Source organism: Manacus candei, unplaced genomic scaffold (genome assembly GCF_025592945.1).
Source record: "Manacus candei isolate 608988 ecotype Guabito, Panama unplaced genomic scaffold, ASM2559294v1 h1tg000077l, whole genome shotgun sequence".
NCBI classification, from domain to species: Eukaryota; Metazoa; Chordata; class Aves; order Passeriformes; family Pipridae; genus Manacus; species Manacus candei.
The window spans coordinates 7,684,186-7,698,547 of NW_026138125.1; the positions used below are offsets into that span (position 1 = coordinate 7,684,186).

Consider the following 14,362-nt stretch of genomic DNA (forward strand, 5'->3'; position numbering starts at 1 on the left):
GGGGAATTTGTGATGAGCTGTGTAGTGTGTGGGTGCTGCTGTGTCAGGGGGGATCCTGAGCTGGGGGAGGGAGGGATGGGACCCAGGGGTGAAGGTGATAAATCCAGATGGGTGTTGTTGGGGTGTAAAGGTGATAAATCAGATGGGTGTTATTGGGGTGTGAAGGTGATAAATCAGATGGGTGTTATTGGGGTGTAAAGGTGATAAATCAGATGGGTGTTGTTGGGGTGTAAAGGTGATAAATCAGATGGGTGTTGTTGGGGTGTAAAGGTGATAAATCAGATGGGTGTTGTTGGGGTGTGAAGGTGATAAATCAGATGGGTGTTACTGGGGTGTAAAGGTGATAAATCAGATGGGTGTCATCGAGGTGGAAATGGGTTCAGTTTGTGTCTGGTTGTGGTGAAGCTGCACCAAATGCAGCAGAAAACTCGAGGCCAGAGGGATCTGAAGTGATCTGGAAGGTGGGGTCAGGTAACAAGTGACAGGAAAGTGTTTCAGTGCTGGAATACTCAGCCTGTGGAATGACCTCCCCAGGGAAGTGGTGGATTCTACCCCAGGTTGCTCATCCAGCCTGTCCTTGGACACTTCCAGGGATCCAGGGGCAGCCACAGCTCCTTTGAGAATTCCATCCTGTTCCCTCCCCACCCTCCCAGCCAGCAATTCCTTCCCACTATCCCATCTCTCCCTGCCCTCTGGCAGTGGGAAGCCATTCCCTGTGTCCTGTCCCTCCATCCCTTGTCCCCAGTCCCTCTCCAGCTCTCCTGGAGCCCCTTTAGGCCCTGCAAGGGGCTCTCAGCTCTCCCTGGATCCTTCTCTTCTCCAGGGGAACCCCCCCAGCTCTCCCAGCCTGGCTCCAGAGTCAGTGAGAGTTTGCTCTGGTTTGTGTGGGAAGGAGTTCCCCCCTGAGGACCCCCCAAAATCCCCCTCCCAGGAGCTCTCTGGGAGCAATGTGGCTCCGGAGTTGGTATTTCAATGCCATCTCCTGAGTGTGATGTCACACAAACAGTTTATTTTGCCTCCCATTATGTCCAGAATTGACTCCCAAAGAATGTCCCTTGGCTGCCTGAATCCTGTTGGGAATGGCCAGCTTGAAGATTTTAATCAGTGCCAGCTCTGATTTGAAGAGGCTATTGATTAAACCTTAAACCAGGTTAATTCAACAGAGAAATGCTTAATTCTATTTCCAAGTATTTTCTGCAGCAAGGGAAGAAATCCATCTTCAATCTTTTCTGGCTGAGTAAGGTTGCAAGTGCTTGTCTCCAAATTGCTAGACCGTTATAATTGGATTTTCTTACTGAAATGTAGGTTGAAAGTAGCTCCTGTGTGAGTATTTGTGCTTAGAAGCATCCACTTCTGAGCAGAAATGTGATTTTTTAGAGAGGAATCATGGCTTGAATGTGGTGCTACAGTTTAGTGGTGGATTCTGTGAAGCAAAACCCTTGAGAGGTGGTCCCAGGGTGGGGGGAAAGGCTCAGGAAGGAGCAGTTCAGGACTGGCAACCAATGTCTGTGAGAATTTCCTGGGTGAAACATCTATGAAAATTCTTCCGTGCCCCAAATCCCTGCTCAGGGCAGGAAGCCTTGCCTAGATTTTTTAGGTGAGACCAGTATTTGCTGTTCCTGCAATTCAGCCCAGATAAAGGAGGGTAAATGGGTTTATTTTGTGGCATTCATGTCTAATCCATTTGTCCCGTGGGATGCACTTCAGGAAAACACGTGGGATTGACACATTTAAGGGAGCCCAGTGTTGTATCAGCTCTGCTTTTCCTCAGCAGCTCATCCCAGGCCAGTCCCTGTGTCCCCCCAGGCTGCTCCAGCCCCTCTGGAGCAGAGTCCTTCCCACCCCAGCAGTCACTGGGAATTGCAAGGGGCAGGGCTGCCTCAAAAATTGGAAATATTCCCTGTGTGAGATCATGTTTTAGCAGGGCCTGGAGGGATGGGGGGACACAGGGAATGGCTTCCCACTGCCAGAGGGCAGGTTAGGTGGGATACTGGAAAAGAATTCCCGGCTGGGAGGGTGGGGAGGCCCTGGCACAGGTTGCCCAGAGAAGCTGTGGCTGCCCCTGGATCCCTGGAAGTGTCCAAGGCCAGGTTGGACGGGGCTTGGAGCAACCTGGGCTGGTGGAAGGTGTCCCTGCCCATGACACTGGATGGGCTTTAAGGTCCTTCCAACCCAAACCAGTCTGAAATTCTGCAGTTCTGTGAAAATCCTGGTGCAAACCTTGCTGCTCCCACAATTTGCCCACGTCCCGTGGGAAGAGCGGGGAACGGGGAGAGTTTTGCTCTGTTTCCACGTCACTGATCACGGGGAAACGTGTTTTTCTGCCGTACAAACAGCTGCACTGACTTCATGTGTATTCATAAGGTGACAGCTGGTGGCTGCAGGAAGGAAAACAGGGATTGTGGGACAGGGATTCCAGTGTTGTGTGAGTTAACAATCAGTGAGTATTGTACAGTGCAGGGGGGGAGGGAGCCTGAGTGTCTGGGAGCCTGTGAGGAGCAGGAGACTGATCCATCAATTCTTCAGCATGGGCTGGATTTCTGAATTGGAAAAATGAGCCTGTGAGTCACTGTTTGGTTTCAGTGAAGGGTTTTATCTGTTGTGTGCTCACAGTCCCTGGGCTCAGTGGGAGTACAGACTGTGGGAAGCTGTGTCATGGAGCCGGGAAGGGGCTGGAGCAGCAGGAGGGGCTGAGGGAGCTGGGGGGGCTCAGCCTGGAGAAAAGGAGGCTCAGGGGGGACCTTCTGGCTCTGCAGATCCCTGAGAGGAGGGGGGAGCCGGGGGGGGTCGGGCTCTGCTCCCAGGGAACAAGGGACAGGAGGAGAGGGAACGGCCTCAGGCTGTGCCAGGGGAGGCTCAGGTTGGATACTGGGGAAATTCCTTCAGAGAAAGAGGTGTCAAGCCCAAAGAGGTGGATGAGCACCAGGGGCAGAGCGTGACCGTGCCCAGCCAGGAGCGAGGTGGAGCTCAGGGTACAGATCAGTCACCTTTGGCTGGGGTTGTGCTTGTTTTCCATCCCACTTCCTGCAAATGGGAATGGCTTTGAGAGCAGGAATAGTGATGGTACCTCCACTGTGTGATTGTGTTCTTGCTGAGCTTTGCTGCTTAACCTTTGAAGTGAATCAGAGACTCGGGAAAATTGTTGTGAGGGAGTTCAGTGAAAACTAATTGATGTCTCACTTCCTCCAGAGGGTTGCTAAAAGCCAAACCTTCCCATGCAGAGCAGCCTCCCCTCACAGCAATTCATGTTTTGGTGCCTGTATCTCCAGTTTGCCTCCTCCCTTCCTCTCTATCCCCTTCAACCACCTGGACACGGCAGGTTCCCCCGGGCGGTGCCATGGCTGCTTCCCAGCCCTTTTCATGGAATCACAGAATCACAGGATCAGCTGGGTTGGAAGGCACCTCCGAGATCATCAAGTCCAACCCTTGATCCACTACCACCATGGTTACTAGACCATGGCACTAAGTGCCACATCCAGTCTCATCTTAAAAACCTCCAGGGACAGAGAATCCACCACTTCCCTGGGCAGCCCATTCCAATGGCTGAGCACCCTCTCTGCAAAGAAATTCTTCCTGATATCCAACCTAACCCTCCCCTGGCACAGCTGAAGACCCAGCCCTCTTGTCTTGCTGATGGTTCCTGGGAAAAGAGACCAACCCCCCCCTGGCTCCCCCCTCCTGTCAGGGAGTTGCAGAGAGTGAGGAGGTCTCCCCTGAGCCTCCTCTTCTCCAGGCTGAGCCCCCCCAGCTCCCTCAGCCTCTCCTCACAGCACTTGTGCTCCAGTCCCTTCTCCAGCCTCGTTGCTCTCCTCTGGACCTGCTCCAGCCCCTCCATGTCCTTCCTGAGCTGAGGGCCCAGAACTGGACACAGCACTCCAGGGGTGGCCTCACCAGTGCTGAGTCCAGGGGCAGAATCCCTTCTCTGGCCCTGTTGGCCACCCTGTTCCTGAGCCAGGCCAGGATCCATTGGCCCTCTTGTCCCCCTGGGCACACTCTGGCTCCTGTTCAGCTCCCTGTCCATCCCCACTCCCAGCTCCCTTCCTGCCTGGCTGCTCTCCAGCCCCTCTGTCCCAGCCTGGAGCTGCCGGGGGTTGTTGTGGCCAAAGGGCAGGACCCGGCACTTGGCCTGGTTGAACCTCATCCCGTTCAGTAGAGCCCTTTGGGGATTGTTACAACGCACCCCAGAAAAAAGGGGGAGGGTGGTAACCCAGGTTCTTATCAATAATTCCCCTGGGGTGGATTAGAGTGAAACAACACTGAATAATCGGTGTTTGAAAACACAGATAGGTAGAGTTTATTTTAAATGCATATAGGTAGGGTTCATTTTAAACATATCTAGGTAGGGTTTATTTTAAACATATCTGGGTAGGGTTTATTTTAGATGCATATAGGTAGGGTTCATTTTAACAATTAAGTTTGAACAGGTATGTCAGCATTTTGGCTGTTGTCATCTATATCATCTATCACAGGGATAACCCCTGGGGGAAAATGCATAATGGAGAGAAAGGAAAGACAGGATAAGGGTAAGGGAGAGTAAGGGAAAGAAAAGCTGAGAGTGGACAGATGTCTATGGTCACTGCCCACGGGGTCCAGCGATGGAACTTGGGAGTTGCAGCTTCCATGTCTGTCAGTTGAAGTGGTGGCCTTGATCTGTTGGGGGTGAAGGAGGGAAGCCCCCACACTCCAAGAAGTGATGAGTTATTATATCCATGGTTAGCGTCACAGGCCACGCCAGGAACCCCCAACCTCTCCTGGGTCTGTGCTGCGTTCCTGTGAGGGGCCTGGCCAAAGGGTTTTTCCCACCTTTCAAGATTGGCAGAGGGGGCTGGGGATGGGCTTTGATGGGCCATCAGAGGTCTGATGCAAAAGCCCTGCAGAAGCCTGCGAGAGTCCCTCGGCAGTCCTAGAATGCATAAACCACGAACCGTTTCAGCCTCCCACAGGGATATTTTACACACTGACCTCCCTTTCCCTGCGTCCGGGGCAGGTGCAAGACGAAGGTGTACCCCGAGGAGCTGCCCAACACCAGCGTGGTGATCGTGTTCCACAACGAGGCCTGGAGCACCCTGCTGCGCACCGTGGCCAGCGTCATCAACCGCTCGCCCCCGCGCCTGCTCCGCGAGATCATCCTGGTGGACGACGCCAGCGAGAGAGGTGGGGCTGACTGGGATGCCCATTTCGCGCCCCAAAAGGCGTGTTGGAACCGCTCAGAGACAATCTTTGAGTCTTTAAGCAGTGAGGGATTTATTGCAGGTGACACCCATTTTGTGCCCCAAAAGGTGCGGTGGAACTGCTCAATCTTTGAGTCTTTAAGCAGTGAGAGATTTAATGCAGGTGATGCCCATTTTGCACCCCAAAAGGCGCGGTGGGACCGCTCAGAGACAATCTTTGGGTCTTTAAGCAGCGAGGGATTTATTTCAGGTGATGCCCATTTTGCGCCCCAAAAGGCACGGTGGAACTGCTCAGTCTTTGAGTCTTTAAGCAACGAGGGATTTATTGCAGGTGATGCCCATTTCGCGCCCCAAAAGGCGCCGTGGAACCGCTCAATCTTTGAGTCTTTAAGCAGCGAGGGATTTATTGCAGGTGATGCCTGATAGGACCTGAGGGAAAAAAAAACCCTCCGGAGCAGTTAATTGGAGTTGAGATAAGAAAAGGGTTTAATCTGTGCCCAGGCATAAAGGTCACAAGGCCGTGTTCAGGTGTTACAATTTATAACACTGCCCCACCAATCCAAGTTTTGTCCATCCCGTAGCTTTTGCCCTGGTCCACCCCTTGGGAATTGGGTCTGGGGGCTTTTCTTCATCATCTTCATCTTCTTCAGAGCACAAAGGGTACAAGGTCACCCAGTTCTTGACTGTGTTCTGTGGTTCAGGCCAAGATATGAGTGTTCTCTAAACAGCATAGGCCTTGCCTTGACAAAAGACTAAACACTTTCTACTGGAATTCAGGGCTGGAATTGATGTGGGGAACATAGAATGGGGTGATGGGGCAGGGAATGTGTAAACTATTGTGCTAAAGGTAAGTGAATAAGGGGCTGCTGCTTCTAAAATCTACTTCTAATTATATAACTGCCTATAAAGCTTATAAAATCAGGAAAATCAAGAAACTAAAAGGGTCTTAAGGCATCACAGGCAACGTTGGGGAACTCCCAGCTCATGCTGGACAAAGAGTTTTGAAGTAATCAGTGAGGAGTTAGACTATTTATACAATTTTTGCGAGAGATTACGTCGTCTTTACATGCATATTCATATTATTGCAACATCTAGTTATAATATTCATAGCATGTGGAGTTAGGGTGGGATCAGGGGCAGGGTCATCATTCTGGGAGAATCTCGGTGGTACTTCCCGTTACCTTGGCCTCAGGGGTCACCTTTTTGCTCTTCTCCCTCAGGTAAACTCTTGAACTTCCCTTAGTTTTGCTGACTCCAACATGTATTTGGCAGGAGTTTCTGGGCTCTGGCCCTTCTCTTTCCCCTTATCTCTCCATGTTCCTTCCTTTTGTCTATTTATGTATGTGTGTTACATACATTTTTGGTGCTCCTTATTTCCCTGTGCTCTTACTTTTTATTCTTTTGTGTCAGTGTGTCAGCATTCTTCGGTAAAGTGTTACCTTCTGTTAGTCCTTGAGTGATGGTTCTTTAATTTTTGCTTAGAGCCTGCATTCTGACTTAACTCTTCAGGCCTTGCTCTGTCTCATGGGACACAGCAATTCCCATCCCAGGGCTTCTCTCAGTGCAGTCTGAGGGTCCCCTCCTGAGCAGGGGATGGAGGGTGGCTGGGGGTTGGTGCTGCTCAGGTTTTGGCCTTTCTTGGGGTTTTTTTTTGAATGTGCTTCCAGTTTTTTATCATGTCCAGTAGCTGTGGCTGCCCCGTCCCTGGAAACATCCAAGGGCAGGTTGGACAGGGCTTGGAGCAACCTGGGCTAGTGGAAGGTGTCCCTGCCCATGGACAGATGAGCTTTAAGGTCCCCTCCAACCCAGACCTTTCCATGATTCCATGCAATGATCAGAAGCAGAAGTGTGGGCAGAGGTGGAGATGCTGACAGGGAGTGACAGGGGGGTACAGGTGGGTTGTCAGGGTGTAACTCATAAAATCCCAGACTGGTTTGGGTTGGAAGAGATGTTTAAAGGTCATCCAGTCCAGCAGGACACCTTCCACCAGCCCAGGTTGGTCTGACCTGGCCTTGGACACTTCCAGGGGATCCAGGGGCAGCCACAGCTTCTCTGCCCAACCTGGGCCAGGCCTCCCCACCCTCCCAGCCAGGAATTCCTTCCCAATATCCATCTAACCCTGCCCTTGTCGGTTTAAAGCCATTCCCTGTGTCCTGTCCCTCCATCCTTGTCCCAGTCCCTCTCCAGCTCTCCTGGAGCCCTTTAGGCCCTGGAAGGGGCTCTGAGGTTGTATCCAGAATTCCATCAGTGCTTTTTTTGCCCTGCAGTTTAATGTTTCACGTTCCTCTAAAGGTCAGTCCTTTTCCACATCTCTCCCTGTCTCTCCACCTCCTCATTCTGTGATTCAGATTTTCCTGAATTTCCACACTGAGCCAATTTCATGGAATCCCAGGATGGTTTGGGTTGGAAGGGACCCTTAAAGACCATCTCATTCCAACTCCTGCCTGTACTGCTCCTATTTGAGGTTCATTTCTTTTGCTCTTGGTTTCTTTTTTCCCTGTTCTTTTTTTAAACTCAGGCTTTAGAAAGAAAAGTGTCTCCATGTGAAACTCATATTACCTGCAAAAGGAATCACACAACATTCTTTAAATGGAGTCAATGGAATGATAAATTATCCTGGAGTAGCCAAATGTGCCTAATGGCAAATACAACCTGGAGCTGCAGCTGCTCCAGGGACAGAGGATGCAGCGACTCCGTCCTTTAGTTCTGCCTCATGGAGCATTAACTTAACTCTAATTACTCTCCCTGCATTTTCCCTGTTCATTAAGTGGCTTAATGGTTCTCTGTTCCAGAAGGTGGAGGAAGATTTTAGCCAAGTAACTCCAGTTTTTCCTAAGAGGAGCCGAAGAGCTCAAATGTTTAAATTCATCCAAAACGGCCCTTTTTGGATCGAACCGTTGGCAAATCGGCCAAAGGGTCTTGTTTTGCACTCACTCTTTGCTGGCTTATTTCAGGAAATAATTGATTGTGATTTATTTAAAATTCCTGTGATTTTATCAGAGAACCCGAGAATGGGTTGGGTTGGGTTGGGTTTGGTTGGAAGGGACCTTATCTTGTCCAACCCCCCTGAGTTTCTCCAACAAGCGGGGGGGCAGTTGTGTGTCCTTTGGAGTCTTCAACAGCTGCTGAACCTCTCTAAACCCCACATTTTCTCTCTGTTTCCTCCCCCAATTCTGTTTGGCAGAGTTTCTGAAGGCCTCCTTGGAGAACTACGTGAGGACCCTGAGGTGCCCGTGAGGATCCTGCGGATGGAGCAGCGCTCGGGGCTGATCCGGGCGCGGCTCCGCGGGGCCGCTGCTTCCAAAGGCCAGGTGATCACCTTCCTGGATGCCCACTGTGAGTGCACCCTGGGCTGGCTGGAGCCTCTGCTGGCCAGGATCAAGGAGGACAGGTGAGGGAATCCTGGCTCCAGGGGCAGGGGATCAGCTCCAGGCTCTTCCCGGGCCTCACCGTGCCAGAAAATTGGGGTTCAGACACTTGAGAGTTGGGTTTTAATCCATCACATTGTTCTCTGATACTGGTATCAGAATCTGATTTCTAAATAAAGATGTGATAATATTCCCAAGGTCTGGATGTTCCCACCCCAGTGGCAGCTTTCCCCTGCTCGTTACCAGCGACAGCTTCTTGCCTGTCTGACCCCCCAAAACTCACTGCAATTTGCACCTTTTTTCCTTCTCTTTTATTTTTCCCCTTCTCCCCCCCTTTTTCCCATATCTTTCTTTTTTTTCCCATTCCCTCTTTTTTCTCTCTTTTTCCCTCCTTTTTTCTTTCTTCCCCTCCTTTCTCCCATTGTTCCCCCCCTCTCCCCTTTCCTCTATTTTTCCCCCTTTTCTCCCCTTTTTCTCCCATTTTCACCCCCCCTTTTTCCTCCCCCCATTTTCACCCCCCCTTTTTCACCCCCCCCTTTTTCACCCCCCCTTTTTCACTCGCCCTTTTTCACCCTCCCTTTTTCACCCCCCTTTTCCCCCCCCCTTTTCCTCTCCCCTTTTCCTCCCCTTTTCCTCCCCCTTTTCCTCCCCCCTTTTCCTCCCCCCTTTTCCTCCCCCCTTTTCCTCCCCCCTTTTTCCTCCCCCCTTTTCCTCCCCCCTTTTCCTCCCCCCTTTTCCTCCCCCCTTTTCCTCCCCCTTTCCTCCCCCCTTTCCTCCCCCCTTTTCCTCCCCCCTTTTCCTCCCCCCTTTTCCTCCCCCCCTTTTCCTCCCCCCCTTTTCCTCCCCCCCTTTTCCTCCCCCCCTTTTCCTCCCCCCCTTTTCCTCCCCCCCTTTTCCTCCCCCCCTTTTCCTCCCCCCCTTTTCCTCCCCCCTTTTCCTCCCCCCTTTTCCTCCCCCCCTTTTCCTCCCCCCTTTTCCTCCCCCCCTTTTCCTCCCCCCCTTTTCCTCCCCCCCTTTTTCCTCCCCCCCTTTTCCTCCCCCCCTTTTCCTCCCCCCTTTTCCTCCCCCCTTTTCCTCCCCCCTTTTCCTCCCCCCTTTTCCTCCCCCCTTTTCCTCCCCCCTTTTCCTCCCCCCTTTTCCTCCCCCCTTTTCCTCCCCCCTTTTCCTCCCCCCTTTTCCTCCCCCCTTTTCCTCCCCCCTTTTCCTCCCCCCTTTTCCTCCCCCCTTTTCCTCCCCCCTTTTCCTCCCCCCCTTTTCCTCCCCCCCTTTTCCTCCCCCCCTTTTCCTCCCCCCCTTTTCCTCCCCCCCTTTTCCTCCCCCCTTTTCCTCCCCCCTTTTCCTCCCCCCCTTTTCCTCCCCCCCTTTTCCTCCCCCCTTTTCCTCCCCCCCTTTTCCTCCCCCCCTTTTCCTCCCCCCTTTTCCTCCCCCCTTTTCCTCCCCCCTTTTCCTCCCCCCTTTTCCTCCCCCCTTTTCCTCCCCCCTTTTCCTCCCCCCTTTTCCTCCCCCCTTTTCCTCCCCCCTTTTCCTCCCCCCTTTTCCTCCCCCCTTTTCCTCCCCCCTTTTCCTCCCCCCTTTTCCTCCCCCCTTTTCCTCCCCCCTTTTCCTCCCCCCTTTTCCTCCCCCCTTTTCCTCCCCCCTTTTCCTCCCCCCTTTTCCTCCCCCCTTTTCCTCCCCCCTTTTCCTCCCCCCTTTTCCTCCCCCCTTTTCCTCCCCCCTTTTCCTCCCCCCTTTTCCTCCCCCCTTTTCCTCCCCCCTTTTCCTCCCCCCTTTTCCTCCCCCCTTTTCCTCCCCCCTTTTCCTCCCCCCTTTTCCTCCCCCCTTTTCCTCCCCCCTTTTCCTCCCCCCTTTTCCTCCCCCCTTTTCCTCCCCCCTTTTCCTCCCCCCTTTTCCTCCCCCCCTTTTCTCCTCCCCTTCCCCCCCTTTCTCTCCCCTTTCTCTCCTCTTTCTCTCCCTGTTCCTCCCTCTTTTCTTCCCCCTTTCCTCCCCCTTTTCTCTCCCCTTTTCTCTCCCCTTTTCTTCCCTCTTTCTCCCCCTTTTGGCCCCTTTTTCTCCTCCTCTTTTCTCCCCTCTTTTACCCCCTTTTCTCCCCTGTCTTCTCCCTCCTTTTTACCCCCATTTTCATCACTTTTTCTTTCCCTCCTTTTCTCCCCCCTTTTCCCCCTTTTCCCCACACACAACCCCCCAAATCCATGCAATATCCCCCCTGCTGACCCTAAAAACACCATTATCAATCCCCTGCTGAGCTCCAGGTGCCTTTTCCCGCAGGAAAACCGTGGTGTGTCCCATCATCGACGTGATCAGCGACGACACGTTCGAGTACATGGCGGGCTCCGACATGACCTACGGGGGCTTCAACTGGAAACTCAACTTCCGCTGGTACCCCCGTGCCCCAGAGGGAGATGGACAGGAGGAAAGGGGACAGGACCCTCCCTGTCAGGTGAGGCACTGCCCCAGGCCTGCTCTCTGTGTGCTTCCCTAGGCAGTAACTCCCAATTCCCAAAGTTCTCCCGAGATCCCGTCGGGGAGTTGTGGGGAGCGAAGGCCAAATCCTGCCCTGTCCTTAGTGCTGCAGCAGAGCTGAGAAAACCCATTTCATCTCCTCCTCACCAATCTTTCTGCTTGCTCAGCTCCCTCCCTTAGTTTTCTGCAAACAGCCTTTTTATTCTGTTTTTTTAACCAAATATCAGAAGGTGTTTCTGAGCATTTTGGACGCTGAACCCCAACATTCAGCTGTGATGATTTTTGCACTTGAAGCTCTTGTTTTCTTAGGAAATAGAACTGATGACTGTACACCCTGAGTCAAAAATGATCTAAAAGCATTTTTTAATTTCTTCCCCCCCCCCCCCCCCAGCTTTTAGCTGGGATTTTGGGGGATTCTCCCAATCAGAGGGGTGTTAGTGAGCAGAGCGAGGGTGAAGGGGTCAGGGGACCAAGTGCCACATGTGCCCATAGAACTGATGACTGTGCACCCTGAGTCAAAAATGATCTAAGAGCATTTTTTAATTGTTTTTTTTTTCCCCCACCAGCTTTTAGCTGGGATTTTGGGGGATTCTCCCAGTCAGAGGGGTGTTAATGAGCAGAGTGAGGGTGGAGGGGTCAGGGGACCAAGTGCCACATGTGCCCATAGGATTGATGAGTCTGCACCCTGAGTGAGAGATGATGGAAGAGCCTGTCCTGACCTCTTCCATTTAATTGCTGGAACCACAGAGTGTAACAAAACCTCTTCCCAAATTCTAAATGAAGCTGAAAGGGAACAAATTGAATAAATTACTGGTGAGGGGTTATTTGCTCAGCTCTAACGGCTTCCGTGGCTTCAGGGGAAGTTCAAAAATAGATGAAAAAAAGGTTTTTTCTGAGTGGATGTAATGGTTTCCAACCCGTGGAAGGTGGGATGGAGTGGGCAGAATTCCAATGCTGCACATCCCTGGAGCAGGGAGGGAGAAGGAGAGGCAGCTCAGGGGATGGTGTGTCCAGGTAGGGCAGGGATGGAGAGGCCAGAAAAAGCCTTTTACCATTAATTTTGCCAGAAAATGGCCAAAATCTGTCATTGCTTGTCCTTCAAAGCCTGGAATGAGGGAAGGGCTGGGTGTTTTAGGTTTTATTCCCAGGAAAAGCAAGGAGGGTTGCCAGGAAGTCCTTAATGGAGGGAGGGGGTGAAGCTATTTTGGAGTCAGGAGAACTGTTTTTCTCAGGATCTAAAATGTTCTCTCTGGGCTGTGAATTCAGGCAGCAGCTCCTTCATTAAAGCTCAGGTGTGGGTGGAAGTTGGGAGAGTTAATTAATTACCCTAACGAGCTGCAGAGCCTCTCTGTACTCTATCTATCCCAAGTCTCCCAAATCCACAGATATTTTCCAGAGGAGGGAAAGGGAATTTCTAAAGAGAAACTGGAAATTTCCCTTTATCACAGGGAGTTTCCAAAGAAAGGCAATTCCCAGTTCTTATTTCCTTCCCTTGGGATGGAGCAGGGCTCAAAATTAACCCTGACTCAGACAAGTCATCGACTCTGCAAATTGTTAAAATGTAAAAATGGGGGGTTTTGTATTTCTTTTTTTTTTTCCCCACACCAGCTTTTAGGTGGGATTTTGTGGGATTCTCCCCTCAGAGGGGTGTTGGTGAGCAGAGTGTGGGTGAGGGGGTCAGGGGGCCAAGTGCCACATGTGCCATAATTGTCCCTTACACAAGAGCTGTGGAGTGAAGAGGAGGCTCTTTGTGCTGGATTAAGATCAAAGTGCTGGGGTTTAGTTTAGGCATTCCAGGCTCTTTGGTGCCAGAAGAATGCCAGAATCATGGGATCATTTAGATTGGAAAAGGCCTCTTAAGACCATTGAGTCCAACCAGCACCTCCACTGTGTTCACCAGCACATCAGAATCCACCAGAAATTCCACATCCAAGGAGCTCAGTTCTACCCTCCAGCTGTGCCAGGGGTCAGGTTGGACTTCAGGAGGAATTTTCTCATGGAAAGGGTGGTCAGGCACTGGAAAAGGCTGCCCAGGGAGGTTTGGAGTCCCCAGCCCTGGACTGGCCGTGGCACTCAGTGCTCTGGGCTGGGGGACAAGGGGGGCATTGGGCACAGAGGGTATCCATGGGCTGGGAGGGCTTTTCCAGCCTCAGGGATTCCATGATTCTGTGAAAAAAATCACATTTGAGCTCAGTTACAAATAGTTTTGGAAGCTGGATATTCAAAAAACGGGGGGGGGGGGGGGGGGGGGAAATCACCACCAGCCTAAGCCAGGCCAAAAGTGTAGAAGCAAATTGGTGAGTTCATTTTTTTAATTCCATGTTGCTTTCCCTGTTCTCTCACATCATTTCAGCCTCGTGTTTTTATTCCTATTTTTCTCTGTAATCAGTGGAACAGGCAGAAAACACAAACCTCCTTGGGTGACCCTTGTCATGTCTGTAACACCATTGCTGCCCTCAGACTCTGCTCTTTGGTAATTTAAAATCCCTGTGATCTGCACAGGTTTCACTCTAAAGAATTTATCTTCCATAATTACAGGGATAAATTCCTACCTTTGCTCTCTAGATTTAAAGTCATAACACAGGCATCATCACACCAGGGGTTATTTTACATACAATTTATTATTTATGTGTAATTTGTATTGCTGCAGAAGTGGTTTTTTGGAAAAAATGAGGAAAGCTTAGTGAGAAGAGCTGGCTGATGAGTCTGGACAGAGCTGAGCCATTACATTCCCTAAATTAACTCATTAACCCCTATGGAATTAAGGGCAGAAGGTGCTGAACCTCTGGAAAAGGGTCCCTGACTCTTCCCAGTCCATGGATCTGATCAGTGCTGGTGGATTTGCTGAGGGAGTTACAGGAGTTGAGCAGTTCTCAGTCCCGTATTGGAGTCAAACATCTTCTTGGAATCTCTGGATTTGCTGGGAAAGGTTAATGAATTCCATGGCTCTGCCATTCAAAGCCCACAGCTCCTTGTCATGTGGCACAGCAGGGAGGGAGCTCCTGACATTGCTCAGAAAAATGGGATTCTTTGCCTTATTTTTAGCACTGGGAACGTGGGGATCCACAGGTGCTGCTTGTGCTGCTCAGGGATACCTTGGACAGCTCCATTCTCCTCCAGGATCTGTTCCTGGATGCTATTCCTGCTCTTCACACACCCATCTCTGCCACCTCTGCCCCTTGTTTCTCCTCCTGGTTCTTCACCCCTGGTCTAACAGCCCTTTTCTCCTCCCTTACCCATCCATTGCTCAGGTCAGTTAATTAACACCACAGGGCAGGACCTTGCCCCAAAACAGCCTGAAATGGTACCTCCAGCCTAAGGAATCCCAGGTTTTGGGAAGGCAGGGAAAGCCTTTCCTGCTGG

The 14,362-nt window shown here is 51.4% G+C and overlaps 1 protein-coding gene and 1 long non-coding RNA gene across 3 annotated transcripts in view; one reads left to right on the top strand and one right to left on the bottom strand.

The window, feature by feature from the left end:
• GALNT13 (polypeptide N-acetylgalactosaminyltransferase 13) overlaps positions 1 to 14,362 on the top strand; it is a 61,543-nt gene that overhangs the window by 18,064 nt on the left and 29,117 nt on the right. The window contains 5 exon segments of the mRNA XM_051810176.1: positions 4,988 to 5,154; positions 8,356 to 8,394; positions 8,397 to 8,562; positions 10,805 to 10,919; positions 10,921 to 10,976. Coding sequence (XP_051666136.1) covers positions 4,988 to 5,154; positions 8,356 to 8,394; positions 8,397 to 8,562; positions 10,805 to 10,919; positions 10,921 to 10,976 — 543 coding nt within the window.
• LOC127481225 (uncharacterized) overlaps positions 1 to 14,362 on the bottom strand; it is a 42,659-nt gene that overhangs the window by 6,377 nt on the left and 21,920 nt on the right. The gene's annotated exons all lie outside the window — the stretch shown is intronic.